At 42.3% G+C, this 17,507-nt stretch overlaps 1 protein-coding gene across 1 annotated transcript in view; it reads left to right on the plus strand.

Annotated features, from left to right (window-relative positions):
• Positions 1-17,507, plus strand: part of ubtd1 (ubiquitin domain containing 1) — a 61,819-nt gene continuing 44,312 nt past the window's right edge. The window contains exon 1 of the mRNA XM_033034129.1: positions 1-577. Coding sequence (XP_032890020.1) covers positions 490-577 — 88 coding nt within the window. The 5' untranslated portion in view covers positions 1-489. The remainder of the gene's footprint in view (positions 578-17,507) is intronic.

Raw genomic sequence — 17,507 nt, forward strand, 5'->3', positions numbered from 1 at the left:
GGATTTGGCGCAGGCGCAGTGGGGGGCTGGCTGGCTGGCTGGCGGACGGACGGACGGACGGCGACGACTGGACGCGGCGTCCTCTCAGGTGTCAGGTGGAGGTGGGCGGGCGAGGTGGCTTGCAGGCGGGGCTCCTCCGTTAAGACAGAGGGAAATGCGGCCAAGTTGCTTTCCCCCGGGATGAAAAGATTGACGAAGCGATGAAAGTAGCCGGTGTTTGCCCTCTGGTTGCATAGAGGCAGGTGAGGGGCCGGTGGTTGCCCCTGGTTACGGCCGGTTGGCGGGGGAGGGTCGTGTGGCCGCTTACCTGGCGGAGAACTTGAAGCACCAGCAAGCGGAGAGGAGGCATCATTCTCTCTTGGAGTGGAAGAGAGGTAGTGTTTCAGATCCGGTCGATGAAGGGTGGGAGGACTTGCAGTGAGTTTGTGCCAGAGTTCAGGCGGGTTGCCTGCAGCGGGTGAGACGCACCTGGGGCCAAGGGCGTCATTGATGGGAGGCTGCGTGGGGAGTCAACGCCGGCAGCAACAGCACCAACACCATCGCTCAGGGAGACGGAGTGGCAATGGGAGGAAATCAGGTAAGGCTGCACTAATGTTGTAAAATTATTATAGTATGGCAGGGAATAATTATCAGGAGATAAAAGCCGCAATATATTCCATCCCACGCCCACCACCTCGATCTTAACACAATTTCCCCTGTCGCTGCAAATCGGTTTACTCGCGTTTGTATCCTTTATTTTGTAAACCAGTATCTACAGTTCCTTGCTTCTACCAGTTGCACGAGTCAATGTTTATCCCGTCAAGGTGGCTTTTTTAAATTTCTAAATTGATTCTGATTGTTTTCGCGTGATCCGAATGGCGCTTTATCGATTTAAAATAAATCTGATTAATGACAATTGTTAACAACTATCTATGAACCACGTCCACGATGGTGTTGTTTTAAATGCAGCCGATTGTCTTTCGTTATCTTTCTGTGGATATTTTGGCCTTATCACTTCCTTGAGTGCGGGTGTGTGAGACTTTTGTAGATATTCTAATAAGGCAGGAGAATTTGAATGGAATAAATTGATAGTATAATGGTTTAATATTTTTCTCGTTGGCCTTTCATGTCTAAGTAAAACATTTATCACTAAGGGTTTGCTCGGCTTCCTTGAGGCCATATTGCTTTTCAGGTGCCCATTGACATTCATAAATCTTGTCATAGCAGGAAATCTGTTATCAGACTTTTTTTTAATCTTTTATGTGTTCAATCTTTATTACGATGTTTGTTGAGAGCCAACAACTTGAGCTTCTGTTAAATAATGCATTGAGACAAGAAAATCCTAGAACTTTGTTTCTTGATCGGCCGATAAAGGTTTCAAAAGCCTGACTGACTTGTTATGTTCCAGTCGCAGCAGTAACTCAGGTGATATTCTATTATGATTAATTTCAAGTCTTTTCACTACAGGAATAATGCAATCAGAGTCATACAGCGTCGAAACATGCCCTTCATCCCAATTTACCCAAGCTGACAAACATCAACACTAGTCCCACCTGCCTGTTTTTGACCCGTGTCCCTCAATCTATCCTATCCATGCACCTGTCCAAATGTTTTTAAATGTTGTGATAGTACCTGCTTCAACTATCTCTTCCAGTAGCTTGTTCCATACACCTACCATACTTTATGTTAAACAAAGATGCCCATCAGGTTCTTGTTGACCCTTTCCCCTCTCCCTCCCTTAAACATGTCCTCCAGTTCTTGATTCCCCTACTCTGGGTAAAAGACTGTGCATTTACACTTTCTATTCCCATCATACAATCAAATTAAATCAAAGACAAGAATAATGGAACTCTTACTTTGTGCAGCTTAAAAAGTACATTTGATGCCCAGCCACCAATAAATGATTAGGTATTTTAAGTAAGCCATAGTGCAAAAACCAAAGCATGTTGTGCAACCACAGTAATGCAACTTCCATAGTGGTTCAGTGCTGAGATGGGGTTGTGTCAGGTGGTTCAATAACTTGATGGTTGATTAGAAGAAGCTGTTCTTGAACCTGGAGGTAATGGTTTTTGGGTGCCAGCAAGAAAAGTGCGTGGCCAGGGTGACGTGGGTTATTGATGATATTACCTGCCGCCTTGAGGCAGTGCTTCCTGTAGATCCTTTCAATTGTGCTGTCTGTGATGGTCTGGGCAATATCCTCCACATTGTACAACGTCATTGATGAGCATTAAAATGAAAACCCAGGCAGTGGTGCAGCCAGTCAGTATACTCTCCACTGTACACCTACACTATGCTGATTTCCTCAAACGTCTGAGGAAGTAGAGCCATTGGGTATGCTCTTTGGGATCACATGAATTTATCAGCCCAGGGCAGATCATGTGATTTTCAGGAATACCAAACTAATGTTTTACCATTATTTTCCGTGGCCTGCAAAATGTTTTAATTTAATGTGGAGCAATGTTAATAGTGTTTTTGAAGCACATCTGTAAATTCAGATTTAGTTTGATTTGATGTTTAATGCAGCTGGTCACTTTCCCCTGTCCCCTTCCACCTCCGTCCCTTCTTCTGGCTTCACAGTTCATGCCTCTTATCACCTTATCTCACAGCCTTTTGCTATTTCATCTCTAGGCTTTGACCACCATTTGCCAATCACTTGTCCTGCTTTGTCCTTTCCCCTATTTCAATCCAATCCAGAAAGATGCAGGCCCTAAACAGTGCACAGGCATGTCCTCTAAAGATGCTGCCTGATCCGCTGAGTTACTCCAGCACATTGTCTTTTTGTAAACCAGCAATTTTGAAATTTGGTGAAGTACACACTGTTTGCATCTTATTTTTATATCATTATTTGTTAGGTTTACTCGATAAGGTTCCTCTTTTGTGTACAAAGCAAATGTCGACCATGCGTGTTTATCCTGAACCATGTAATGAACTTAAAGCAATTAAAATTCCGTCAGGATGCATCTCAATCCACAATTGAGCATAGAACAGCATGAATAATGTTATTTTTGTATGAGAAATACATGTGTCAATATTGAGGTGAGCTCATAATCCCCATCCCTCAATGCCATAATGAAAATGCAGGTAATGACTATTTGAACCACAGAGGTCAAGGGATGATTAGAGGTTGCAATTCCTCCTTAAAAGCAATTTTTTTTTTAAGACAGTCCGTGGTTTCATGGGTGTATGGAACAAGCTGCCAGATGAGGTAGTTGAGGCTGGGACTATCCCAATGTTTAAGAAACAGTCAGACGGGTACATGGATAGAACATGTTTGGAGGGATATGGACCAAGCGCAGCCAGGTGTAGCTAGGACATGTAGCTAGGACATGTTGGCTGGTGTGGGCAAGTTGGGCCAAAGGGCCTGTTTCCACACTGTATCACTCTATGACTCAATGTTTGCAATTAATTTAAATTCCAAGCTATCATGAATCTGAAGTGGTGTCTCTTGAATCATCAGGTTTGGACTTTTAATCCAATGCTATTACTCCTTCAACCCATTTATGCACCAAATTTGCTTTGGAATTTACACCAAGACGCTGAACCAAGACACGTGTACTATCTTGCTTTTGCAAATAACTGAACTGTTGCATGTTGGTTACTTGCAATCTGCTTCATAATCAAGACAGTGATGTATGTGTGGTCTCAAACAGTTCCTTCATGATTATTGCCAAATCTGAAGCTGTATCACAGTGTACTGTCTGGGTGAGCAGTAGAAAATTTCAAAGTAATGAGTCCATTAGCACAGTTATTTCACTGCATACTATTCTAAATATGCAAGCCTTAGACACAGCGTCATTAATTATAGTTGAGGGATGCTGTAATCATATATCTTAGCCTTGAAATAAATACAGGCAAAGGTTTTTTTTAGAGTAAGCTGACCTATATTTATATATGCATAAGCAGACTTCATTCAGTAATAAACCAGTTCATTTTGTGGCATTTTTACTCTGATCTTGTACTGAATACAAATTTGTACATTGGAAATCCCATTGTTTAATAAATGGAATTATAGTTATGCTACTTTGTTTACTGTTCAGTTATGTCATAGGCCCCTGCAAAGTGCAGGGTTTTTTTCTGTGCTCGAAGTGTTTGGCTCTGTCTCAACATTCTTAATATCTCCCATATAACTTCTCCATGTTGCCACCATTCCTTGACTCCATTTTTTGCTGTCTGAGATTTTGTTTTATTTCAGAAGCTGCACAGTAGCAAAAAGATTAATCTTGATCAGATGCTTAATACTGTGCACTCATGACCAATTGGATTATGTTGGTGCAATTTCTAAAGCACGCTGTTTGTTCCTATCCAGCTTCGTAGCATATCTGCTGGCAACAAATAAATGGTGATGATGATGATGTGGTAACTCAAGTTTGATTCCTAACAAAGAAAAGGAAGTTAAATGAACAGTTGTTAAAATACGTGGTGGAAGTGAGAAATATTATAGAAAAAGGAATGATTGCAGAGTGAAATAATTGGAAATAATTGTTTTAATATATGCGTTTGGATCTGGCCGCTTTACAGTCTTCCCTGTGCTTTTGACCGTATGAGGACTCCACTAATTTAATAGCTGTTAGCAAACAATATTACTGGCAAGCACCGCATGTGTGATTGTTTGGATTTTGGTAATCATGAAAGGAGACTGCATGTTCCTTTATTTTTCATGTGTAGGCTATTAGCAGTTTAAAAGAAACTGTCTCGAGCCTGCCGGAGTAGACACTGAGCGATAGGGTCATCCACTGGCACTTTTATTTTGAGAATTATAGTTCACACTTTCAAAATCCTTTTGAATTTCCTTAATCGTGTCTTAGGAACAACGATTAGCGCAAACATTGTTAATGCCACATGATTTCTGACTGTGCGCAGATAGTCAACCAGGATTTAACTGACTGCTGTGTTACAGGCCACCTCTCAACCATTCATATTGGACAGTTACAATTGTCTCGACATTGCCTTGGCAGAGATGACAACGTGTTCTTGTGGATAAGTCATATCCCACATTAACTGTGCTACCTGGTGACCTTCAAGATCTTAGCATACTGGCTTCCAATGTTTTAAACACAGACAATGCCACAAAATATTAAATAGATTTGTACAGTCCCTTTCACAATGTCAATGTCATTTCAATCAATGGAGTAATTAATTGGTTCATATTTGATACAGATTTCATATGTATTATACATGATCTTTGACCGATATTGTTTCTGTTTTGCTATTGCAGGAGTGTTTCTTTTTTAAAATTACATATAGTTGCTAAAAAAAAGAAGCTAAATCCTTAGTGATACTATCTGGCAACTTGACTTTTTTTTAAATACATGATGACTGGGAACTTAATTTTCCAACAAAACCTCCATCCATTTTCATCTTAGTTGTTGACTCTTGCTGGGGTACCAAGAGGTAGCACAGGTTGAGACAACAACCTGGCTGCTCAACATCCGGCTTGAGATCTAACTATTCCATTGGTTTATGTTTCGTTCGCAAGAAGAAGAAGACTCTTGGTGGGGTGTACTTGGATAGTTTGTCATGGTTGGTTTTGACAGAGGTTAGGCAGTGGTTGAGATTTTGGTAGGGATGGCGTGTTGGATTCAGAGTGAGGAACATCAAATACATTTCCTGATCCTCTAGCATGTGGTATCCACTTGAAATATGTTGAAGTAGCTACTCCTTGTCCATGTGGCTAGTGTGAGGGGTCTTGGTGGTTCTAAGTGCATCATTAAAGTATAAATATCTAAAAGCATTGAAGATTTTTTTTCTGCTTTTTAAATAATATTTACAAATTGCAGTGATTTCTGGGAGTGGCCAATAAAATAAGAGGGCACCATTCTTAATCATTCAATTGTAACCTGCAGTAATACTCTTGTGCTTCTCGTGCAATGGAATCTTAAATACCTTTTCATGCTTCTCCGATGCTACGCCTAGTATTAAATGACTCAAACAACCCCACCATGTCTCCTACTTTCAAGCCAAGTTTGTATCTGATTGGCTAGCTAATTTCTTCTCTCTCTACACAGGTGCTGCTTGTGTCAAAATTTCAGCAATTTAAAATCTTGTTTTTATTCTCTCACTCTCGCATGTTCCACACATCTTGTTCTTTATTCTGCCCTTGCTCACCTCTGAATTGCCATGCCCCAAAAATTATGTCACATGGGCAACCTCAATCGCCTATCCTGTTATAGACACTCCTTTTGTCTTCAAGACAAAAAACAAAAGTACAGGAGGATAGACACAAAATGCTGGAGTAACTCAGCGGGACAGGCAGCATCTGATAAAGGATACAGGAAGAACTCTGGGTCAGGCAACATATGTGAAAGAAAATGGACATGACGTTTTGGGTCGGGATACTTCAGAATGCTTTTTGCTTAAAATTGCTCAAGCTACAGTTTCTTGTGATCCTTTTGGGTTTTTTCCACATGCCCCTCCTCCACCACTCTGCAACTTAATTCTCTTATTTGTTTATTATCTTATAGTTTTGATTTCACATTTAATTATTGTTCGCATTAACTGTTCACATTCTATAGGTGGCTCCTGACACGGCACATTGTTTTTATATCTAACTTCCTTTCTTTAGATTTCAATTATTGTTTAAAGTAGTTGGGTAAGCCCCAAGACTGTGCATGCAAGGCCATTCTTTACACGTGTAGAGGATGTGAAGCTGTTCAAGCTGCAGGGTCACAGCCCAGCCATTTCTGATCTTTAAATGAGATCCACATTGCATTTTCCACAGCCATCTGCTATTCAATCTTCAGTAATGAGCATCTTGTCTCAGCTTACACCAACTGCAGGATCTACTGTTACTTCAGCCAAGATCAACTTAATCGTGCTAGGCCAGAGATTAAATCGGGAACATTCCTGACATTTACATTTTCATTTTTAAATCAGAGTTGCTGCCATCAACAAACCCAGCTGAATGAGATGCAAGAGCATCTCACTATTCCCAGCAGAAGCAAATCTGATGGTCCAAGATGTGTTCAGAATCATTAGGCCATGATGACCTCAACATAACATCTGTTTTCTGGTAATCACCACTCGACATTGGTTTCTATAGGTTTATTATTTCTAGGGGATTTCTGGAGTACAGCAGTGATGTAATCAAACATCTAAACTGCTAACCAAACATGCTATACACTTCCTGTTTAAAGTATAATTATGAAGAATTTATACACAGCAGGAAGCAGATACAAAAATATGAAGAGTTGTGTCAAATTCCCTCCATTAAAATAATGAAAGTAAATAGATTATTATTTTCACTACTACTTCTCGGCCAACAACACAGACATAAATGTAATACAGTACAATACAATAATACTTTATTAGTCAAGTATGTTTTGCAACATACGAGGAATTTCATTTGCCAAGTCAGTCATACAAATAAAAAGCAACGGAACACATAAAATACATTTTAATATAAACATCCACCACAGTAACTCTTCCACATTCCTCACTGTTATGGAAGGGGAAAAAAAGTTCAATCTCTTCCCTTCTTTGTTCTCCAGCGGTCGGGGGCCTCGAGCCTTCCATTGACGGGGCGATCTTACTCCCGTAGCCGGCGGCATTCGGGCCCTCCGCGTTGGGGCGATCAGACCCAACATCAGCGATCAGACCTCGGGTCGGGGCTTGTCAAACCTTCTGTGTCGTTGGAGCTCCCATCTTTGGGATATAGGGGGAAACCAGAGCCCCCTGCAGAAACCCACGCAATTACATGGAGAGCGTACAAATACCACACAGACAGCATTCCAGGTCAGGTTTGGTCTCTGCAGCACTATTAGCTACACTACAGTTTTGCCTTAATTCCATAACCATCATAAGTTTAACATCCAAGGCTTTTGGAACCTTGCTTCTTCTTGTGTTTGAGGCAGCAGAAGTTATGTAATGCCCTCCAGGTACTGTAGCCAGTTCAATGTGCTGTTGTCGAGGGCCATGAGGTCTACCCCTCCATCAGGGGGGGTGGAGGGATAGACCTCATGGCCCTCGACAACAGCACATTGAACTGGCTACAGCGCCTGGAGGGCGTTACAGCGTTACCGCCTACAGTGCCTGGAGGGCGGAACCTTGCTGACTAAAAAATACTAAAGTTAACATTATTAGTTATGGCCGTGTGCGGACGTAGCATCGAAGGACAAGAAGCATCGAAGGACAAGAAGCCGAAGCAAAGAAGTGAATGCCAAATAACCGAATGGAAACGAAGCCGAAACACCAACTAACCGAAAGGGTGGTACGCCTAAATACAAACTAACCGAAAGGGCGGGACGCCTAAAAGCAAATTAACCGAAAGGCTGCGTCGCTCAACCGAAAGGTCAAATAACGGACACGATGTCGCCGGGGGGGGGGGGGGAGACATGCCAGCTATTGGTCCAGACACTGGCTGGTGGAGATGGGAGGGTGGGGGTCATTTTCCCACACAAGCCATAGGTGACTGGGCACTCTGAACCGGAATACCAAGTTGTAAGCAGTCCATGTGAAAGGACAGCACCTACCAACAATAAAGGCACTATGAAACCAGCTGCCGCAAGCCCTTCCCACAGGACGGTGTTTTAACTTGGCATTAAAAATCAAAAAAGAGTTACATTGATTTCAAAACAAAAATGATACATGTATAAATAGTTCTTACATTCGGGAACCTGGTTAATTAAGTGGTGGGATTATTTCCCTGTCCAAACTATGCCTTTGCTAGCCGGTAGTCACATCCGTTCCATCCCTCCCTCGCAAAGATGTGAGATTTCATTGAGAACATACTTGGATGAATAGATGCAAGTGGCATGTAAAATGTCTCTTCCATGCGCGCAATACATGAAGCCGATGAAATTAGACAACTGTCACACCAAAGATAGACACAAAATGCTGGAGTGACTCCGTGGGACAGGCAGCATCTCTGGAGAGAAGGAATGGGTGGCATTTCGGGTCGAGACCCTTCAGATTCAGTCTTCAGGTCTGAAGAATGGTCTCGACTCGAAACGTCACCCATTCCTTCTCTCCAGAGATGCTGTCTGTTCCGCTGAGTTACTCCAGCTTTTTGTGTCCATCTTCGGTTAAAGCAGTTTACAGATTATCTGGTGTTTTGTGCGTGGGAGCTTGTGTGCGTTACGCAGGCAACCAGACAGTAATAAATACGTGCTTCTTGTTGTCCGGGGGGGGGGGGGGGGGTAGTGGGAGAAGATAAAATTGCTCGTTGTCATGCACACATGTCATCGGCCCGCCAGGGAATTTGTGTGTGTGTCCCCCATGTTTTAAAAGCGATTTACTATGGCTGCCAATGCCCCGAGCCATCTGTCCCCATGGCCGGGGTGGGGGTGAATCACCCGGTGTGGGTGTCGGGGGGTAAATCACCCGTTTGTGGGCCGGGGGGGGGGGTGAAATCACACCTCTGCTCCACCCGACGCTGCCGACACACAGCCCGTCACAGTGCGGCCGCACGGGGGAGACGAGGCGGAGGGCTGCCGTGGGAAAGTGGGGGCTGTCCCGAGGGATGCGTTCCATCGGCGGCTTACAACTTGGTGCTCGGGTTCAGAGTGCCCAGTTACCTTTGGCTCGTGTAGGAAAATGACCCCCACCCTCCCGTCCCCACCGGTCAGTGATGTGAAAGTTATTTGACTTTTCGGTTGAGCGGCCATTTGGTTAGTTGGCTTGTAGGCGACGCAGCCTTTCGGTTAGTTGGCGTTTCGGCAGAGTGGCCATTCGGTGAGTTTGCTTTTAGGTGATGCAGCCTTTCAGTTAGTTGGCTTTTTGGCGTCCCATAACACTTTTGGTTATTTAGCGTTTCAGCTTCGTTTCCGTTCGGTTATCCACTTCTTTGCTTCGGCTAACTCGTCCTTCCGTTATGGCAATGTTGATTGGGAGCAAAGGCTCTTTTTAAAGGAAAATCAATTCAGCTTTTAAGTTATTTATGTAAACAGCAACTCTGACTCACTATTTAGGCTTTTTGTGTTCAATTAGCCACATTCGCATGACTCATTATCTGTAAGATCTAAGATAATTTATATTTGTTTGGTCATGTCAACATTAGAGCCCAGCTTGGCTCCAATATATTCTGACGATAACAAAGTCATGCTAAAAATGATAGTGAAATGCAGAAAAAATATTACTTGTTTTTAGTTAACATTACTTGAAAACTAAACATCATTAACAGTATTTGCAAATTGAGAGACTATCCAAAAAAAGCAGTAATTCGTTTTTAAAATTGATGATCAATATTTAATGTTGTATAGATGGGTGTACACTTATTTATTTATAATTAATGATGTGGATGTAAATGTAGGTTGAATGGTTAGTAAATTTGCAAATGGCATTACAATTAGTGGTACACAGCTACCAGCCTTGGAGGGCATCTACCACACACGGTGCCTCAGGAAGGCCGTCAGCATTCATAAAGACTCCTCACACCCTTGTAACGGACTGTTCGAACTACTTCCCTCCGGCAGACGTTACAAGGCCGTCTATGCCCGAACCTCCAGACTCAGAAACAGCTTTATTCCCAGAGCTATAGCGGCTCTGAACCGGCCCTGCTGAGTGCCCCCCATCCCCCCCTGGACTGTCTCCCTCGGATGGTCACGTCACACAGCTTATTTATTTATTTTACTTTTCTTTTACATCGGTTGGAAGCTGCATACTAAATCTCATTGCACTGATGTGCAATGACAATAAAATATATTATTATTATACCCCATATGAAGTTTTATCTCATCAACCGGGCTGAAGAATAGCAAATTAAATTTAATTCAGATAAATACTAGATGTCGCGATTTGGTGAGACAAACCAAGTCAAGCGAAACAGTAAAGCAGAGAGAAACCTAGTGGCACAGATACATAATTTTAAGAGTGGCGATACAGGTAGACATGGTGATAAAGAAGACTGTCATGCTTGCTTCATTAGTCAATTAATTGAGGACATTAGAGACGAGGCTGTAGTCTCGAAGGGTCCTGACCCAAAATGTCAAATGTCCATTTCCCTCCAACAATGCTGCCTGACCCACTGAGTTCTCCACTCCAGCAAGCTGTTGAGTACATTAGTGAGACCTTGTATTACATCTGTACAAGCCATGTTAAATCACATTTGGAGTACTAGTGGCCCTGCTATGGATGTCTAAACTAGAAACGCTGTTAAAAAACATGTTTGAGGATGGTACTTTTAAGGAGAGGCTGGATAGACTTGGACTTGTTTTAACTTGAGCATAGGAAGCTGAGGGATGACCTTATGTGGATTTATAAAATCACGAGGGACATACATAAAGTAAATTGCCACAGGAAGGGAAATCTAAAACTAGAGGGCATAGGTTTAAGAAACCTGAGGGGTAACCTATTTCCACATGTGGTGATGTGTATATGGCACAAGCTGCCTGAGGAAATGGTAAACAATTGCTGCCCACACTAAGCTGTGGTGCATCTGAATCAGATGCTTTTTCAACAGTGGATTTGTAAAACATTGGTACGTGTTATTGGAGACGAGCTGAATCCCTTTAAGTTTATGAGGAAATGAAAGTATTGATGTTCTTTCTTAGCCATAGAGTTGACAAGGTTGGACCAGGACAAGTTGTTGTAGTGCTGTTTACACCTAGGAGGTTGAATAAATGTGAACTTGAAGATCTCAGCCACCTGCACACCAGCACCACTGATGCCCACTGGATTGTGTACTCCACACTGAAGTCAATTTCCAACTTCTTGGTTTTGCTGAAGTTGAGGGAGAGGTTGTTATCTTGCCACCATGCCACTAAGCTCTCTATTGTTTAAGCGCTCTGAAGCCGAAACATTGTAACATAGTGGATTGAGATTCAAATCTGATGCTGATGAGAAAGTATGAGAAAATGGTTTGAAAAATGTAAGCTGAGATTGGATGAAAAATACAAGGTTAGGAACAGAAAGATTGTAGCACTCAACCTGACTTTCTGAAAAGTGTGGATGTTCTACTGAACTTAAAAGACTGTTGCATTGAGTGGAATCCAATGCATTGCAAATCTTAGTTTCCCACTTGGAACTGGAAAGCTTAAATGGATTTCAACAGTTGTTCAGGTATGGAACTTTTATATTTGTAATATATTCTCAACTTTACCTCCTTGTTTGACTGTACATCCATTTTCTAATGGACTAAACTTATTCCAAGCCTTAATTAAATATGCCAGGTGCTTGTGCCTTAATTGACATTTTCAGGGTGCACATTAAACCCTTAATTTTTGTGATGATACCTCATCTTATACTTGGCTGTGTTTCAGTAATGGTGTCCATTGATATCTCTTTCAGCCAAATAAATTCAACCAGAAGTCCTAGTTTTTAACCAATGTGACTCCTGGCAGTGCTTTCCAGCAACTCTAGTTAGTAAGAAAGACAAATGATTGAGAAAAGGCATTGTACATACAACAAAAGTTCACAAAAATATGCATTTAATTATAGAATATGTCGACCGGAGAATGTCTGGCTGATCCTTAAGATTATTTACCAAAAAATCAGATGTACCTCGCTGATATGACATAACACATCTTTATGGATTTGTGATTCTTGACCTCCCGCTGCTCATTATGACAAATAATTGAGCGGAGGCTATGTGCTGTCCATTGTGGGGTAGGCATTGTCTGCGAGGATCAGTTAATGCCATTGTCTCGTGTTTTGGTTTAATCAGACATATGTCGTGATGACCACATAATTAGCACATTTCCCTTTCTGTGATCAGCGGTTGAAGATAGGTCACTATGGGCTGCAATACTTTTGAGGTGTGGGGAATTCCAGGATTCTGATCCAGAGTGGTACTATGTCCAGTAAAGTGGTTGTAAGAAAGGAAGAAATCTTCCATGTGTTTGTGAAGGTGTTATCGTTATTCCTTGCTCAATTGGTGAACTGTTAACAGTACATTCTGTAACTACATTATGCATGCTGTGACCATATTTGGTATAATACAACAATGTACCATACCCGAATGGAAGTAGACTTAGAGGATCTGATCAGTGCTTTTAAATTCTCTTTTTAATGCCCAATATTTGATGTATGTGTGAGGGTTGTGTGCATAACTGCACAAGGTTGTGCTCTTGCCAAAATATTGATGGAAGCTTGTAAACCTATTTTAAAAACCCATTACTTCATCGGTGTCATACATTGCCCTTGGGCAGATGCCACACCTATTCTTGCTAACTACAAATACATGATTTGTGCAGTTAATTGACTTCTGGTAGTATGGAAAAATATTTGTGACGCACACAAACTTAAAATGCAATGTTTGGAATCTATGGATTGAGGTAGTGAGTTATGCTGCATTTGACAATAGACAATAGGTGCAGGAATAGGCCATTCGGCCCTTCGAGCCAGCACCGCCATTCAATGTGATCGTGGCTCATCATCCCCAATCAGTACCCCGTTCCTGCCTTCTCCCCAATCCCCTGACTCCGCTATCTTTAAGAGATAAGGTAGAACAATTTGTTCTACCTTAATTGTGAAGATGTTTATAAGCCACTATGATAGTTCAGGCATATTTGCTCTGCATGCACTGCAAAAGGATATCCGTGTTTTTACGGTTGAATTGTACTCAGTATTTAAAATGGTGATTTGGTGATGTTACCTTATCGAGGTTAAACCTGCTGGTAATGCACAGTGCAGTTGAAGTTAGTTTGCGGTTCCTTCAATTCCACTGACGCGCTTGGGCATTTGCTAAATTGTGACAACTTAGATCGTATGTAATTATGAAGTCAAGGAGCTGAATGTTGGTAATCCTTGTAGAGTAAATATCATCAAGAAATAAAAAAATACTTAAGGGGCTGGACATCAAATAAAACCAAGAAAGACTGGAGAGGCTCAGCAGATCAGGCAGCATCTCAAGAGAATATGTTAAGGGCCTGTCCCACTTGCATGACCTCTGCCGAATTTGCCCTTGACTCATACTTGCAGCATGGTCGTCACGAGTTCGTAGGTAGGTCGTGATGCTAGTCGTAGGTACTAGTGGCATCAAGTAGGTCGGGATGTTTTTCTAGTCTGATGAAAAATATCCACAAATAAAAAAGGTCGTGAAAGTGGAACAGGCCCTTTAATATTTAAGGTTGACCTTTCATCAGAACTAAAGTTTAAAAAAAAAATTAAAAAATTTAAATGTGAAAATATCAAGTAGACAGATCAGCTGCTGGTAAGACTACTGACTACTTTTTCTCAGCTGGCATCTCTATCTTTGTGGTCTCTTGGTCTCTATCCAATCATACCATTATTTTAATTCTTTTTCGACCTCGCCCTTCCCTGCATCTTAAGTGCATATTTGCTTTTTAAATTTCAATGTTAACGACCTTTCATCAGAACTGACATGTTTCATCTCAACAGATGCTGCTTGACCTGAGTACTACCAACCCACCTTTTCAAATATTATTAGATATCGTGCCTCCCTTTAATATGATGGCTAAGGATTTGCATCCATTTGCCGGAACCCATCAACTCATCTGCGGAGCATTAATAGACTGATCTGTTGATACCAGAGCAGGCAGCTGAAGATTCTGCTGAGGTTTTCTGAGAAAGGTTTGGATGGTCTGGGCTTGGCGCAGTGGCTTTTTGATTTGATGGTGGAGGCAAGGTTTGTTTTAGAAATATAGTATGGAAATGGCTGTTAAGCCCATCGATTCCACGACCATTAAACAGCCATGCACACGTCTATTATCACGCACTAGGGGCAATTTTACAGAGGCCATTTAATTACATGCCTACATGTCTTTGAGCTGTGGGAGGAAACTAGAGCACCCGGAGGAAAATCACGTTGTTACAGGGAGAGCGTACAAACTCTGCACAGGCAGCACCCGAGATCAGGATTGAACCAAATCTCTCTGGCGCTACGAGGCAGCACACTACCAGCTGTGCCAGGTGATTTGCAGTTGGGGAGCAGAGCTGAAGAGGGTGAGTGATACCAGACGGAGTAAGTGGAAAATGTCATGTGGCCAGCTGACGGAGTGTGGAGTGGCTAAGGTGGCAGGTTTGATTGGAGAGCATGAGGAATCAACCGAGAAAGCAGGGGAGAATGGGACCATGGGGTTGAGAGAATTGCAGGGGAAATGAAGATTGAGAGTATCAGGGTAGGAAGGTGCAGAAGTACCAAGAACAAGGGAATGTGCCTGTGCAGCAAATCTAATCCTTGGATCCCCCTTGCCATTAGACCAATGCTTGCTCTGCCAAGCCTGGGTGGTCACTGTCATGCAGTCCCACCTCGTGAAATGAATAATCACAGGCAGTTTCCACTCCAGGGGAGTAAAAGCAAGTTATCCTCAAAAGGGAAGACTACTTAAGAAATTGATATGTCCACAGTGAATTAGAGTGATGCAAATGGGAGCCCAATAGCCTCTATAGGTTATGATTACATACAATAAAGATGAATCATTCTTTGAAGAATTCTTGGGAATTAAGATGAGCACCATTTATGATTTTACTGTTTGTATGGAAGAGAAAATTACTGCTTTAGTCTGGCTAAGATTACACCACTAGAATTTCCATGGCAACGACTGTTAAGATTTCATACCTTTTAATTGGCTACTGTAAATCACCGCTTGTGCTAGTGACAAAATAATCAAAAGGGGAGTTGATGGGTTTAACTTGCAAAGGTGCAGAAAAATAATGGCAGGGGGAATGAGGCTGATACGATGGCTTTGCTTTGACGTGGAATGGCCTATGGATGAGAGTAAGTAGCAAAATTGTGACATTGAATATCAGTCAAATTTGTTATACTTTTGAGCGAATGAGTTTGTGAATGTTATGATTTGGGTACCAAAATAACTAATGAGTATTTGAGTATAGCAGTGAGCAACCTTTGTTCTTGGTGGGTCTTTTGACATTTGGCTGTGATTGCCAATTGTGCATTTGTCAAAATGTATTCTCATTTTAAAGAAACCTTTGGTCTCAGCTGCCACCTCAGAAGAATCTGCATAGTGCACTCGACATGTTGTATTGTTTTCTCATTCGTACTTTGAAATAATATATTGGAATTTTTGAAAGCAACTAATGATTTGGAAATATTTTTTTCCACATCATAATTTTTGAGGAAGAACACAATTTTTGAGGAAGAACACAAGCATCAGAGGATCAAGCATCCTTGACCACTTCCATTTTACACCGCTGCACCCTCCCTTGCCCTCTCTTTGGGGAATCAGACCACCTGCCTGTGGTCCTTCATCTTGTGTCTTGGCAGTGACTGAAGAGCACCTGAGGGGAGGACTGCACAGTGCTGGTCAGGGGAGGCAGCAGAACGTTTCCGGGATTGCTTGGAGTCGATAGATTGGGTGATGTTCAAGGACTTTGCAACAAACCTGAACGAATAAATCATAAGTTTAGGGATACAGCGCGGAAACAGGCCCTGTCGGCCCACTGTGTCCGCGCCAACCAGCGATCCCCGCACATTGACACTCTTCCTATACCCACTAAGGACAATTTTTACATTTACCATGCCAATTAACCTACATACTTGTACATCTTTGGAGTGTGGGAGGAAACCGAAGATCTAGGAGAAAACCACGCAGATCACGGGGAGAACGTACAAACTCTGTACATACAGCACCCGTAGTCAGTATCGAATCCGGGTCTCTGGCTCTGCATTCGCTGTAAGGCAGCAACTCTACTGTTGCGCCACCGTGCCGCCATGGTTGTTACAGACTTCATAAGGAAATATATGGAGGAGCGTTTTCCTGCCAAAATCATCCAAGTGATACCCAACCAGAAGCCTTCAATGAACTATCCTCGATGAGGGTGAATCTTCTGAAAGTGTCTGGACCTGATGGTGTACCTGACTGCATTCTCAAGACCAACTGGCCGGGGTTTGTATTCAACCTCTTGTTGCTGAGGTCTGCAGTTCGCATCTGCCTTTAAATGGTAAGAATAATATCAGCGTCCAAGAGGAGTAAGTTGACATGCCTCAGTCACTACAGTTAATATTGGCTGGGGAGTGATTGTCTGATTGAATGGTGTCTTGGTCTCAAAGTCTGTAAGACTAATCGTTGACTTTAGAAGATGGAGGCTGAGAATTCACAAACTGTCTTCATCAGCGGGTTAGTGGTGGAGAGAGTCGTCAACTTTCAAGTTCCTGGGCATGCTTATCTCTGAAGATTTGTCCTGGGCCCAACACATTGCAATCATAAAGAAAGCTGATCAATGCCTCTACTTGGAAGATTGAGGAGATTTGGTATGTCGACAATTACACTTTTGAACTTCAGGTGTATAGTAGAGTGCATATTGACCGTTTGCATCATAGCCTGGTTCGTCAACTCAAAGGAGATTACAAAAAGGGGTGGAAACTACCCGGTCCATCACTGGCACTGACCTTCCTACCATCAAAGAGATCCATAGGAAGTGCCTCCTCAAAGGTAGCCAGCATCATCAAGAATCCACCCCAGGCTATGCTCTCGTTTCACTCCTGCCACGAGGAAGAAGGTATGGGAGTCTTTCCCACCTGGTTCAAGAACAGCTTCTTCCCAACAACCTTGAAGAAGCCTGTTGAACACTACAAACACCAACTAAGCTATGAAATACGAATGTTCTTTGTTGCACGAAGGACTTTGGGCTTTTCTTGCCCGATATATTGAACTTTTTTGTGTATAATATAT

Source organism: Amblyraja radiata, chromosome 15, assembly GCF_010909765.2.
Source record: "Amblyraja radiata isolate CabotCenter1 chromosome 15, sAmbRad1.1.pri, whole genome shotgun sequence".
NCBI classification, from domain to species: domain Eukaryota; kingdom Metazoa; phylum Chordata; class Chondrichthyes; order Rajiformes; family Rajidae; genus Amblyraja; species Amblyraja radiata.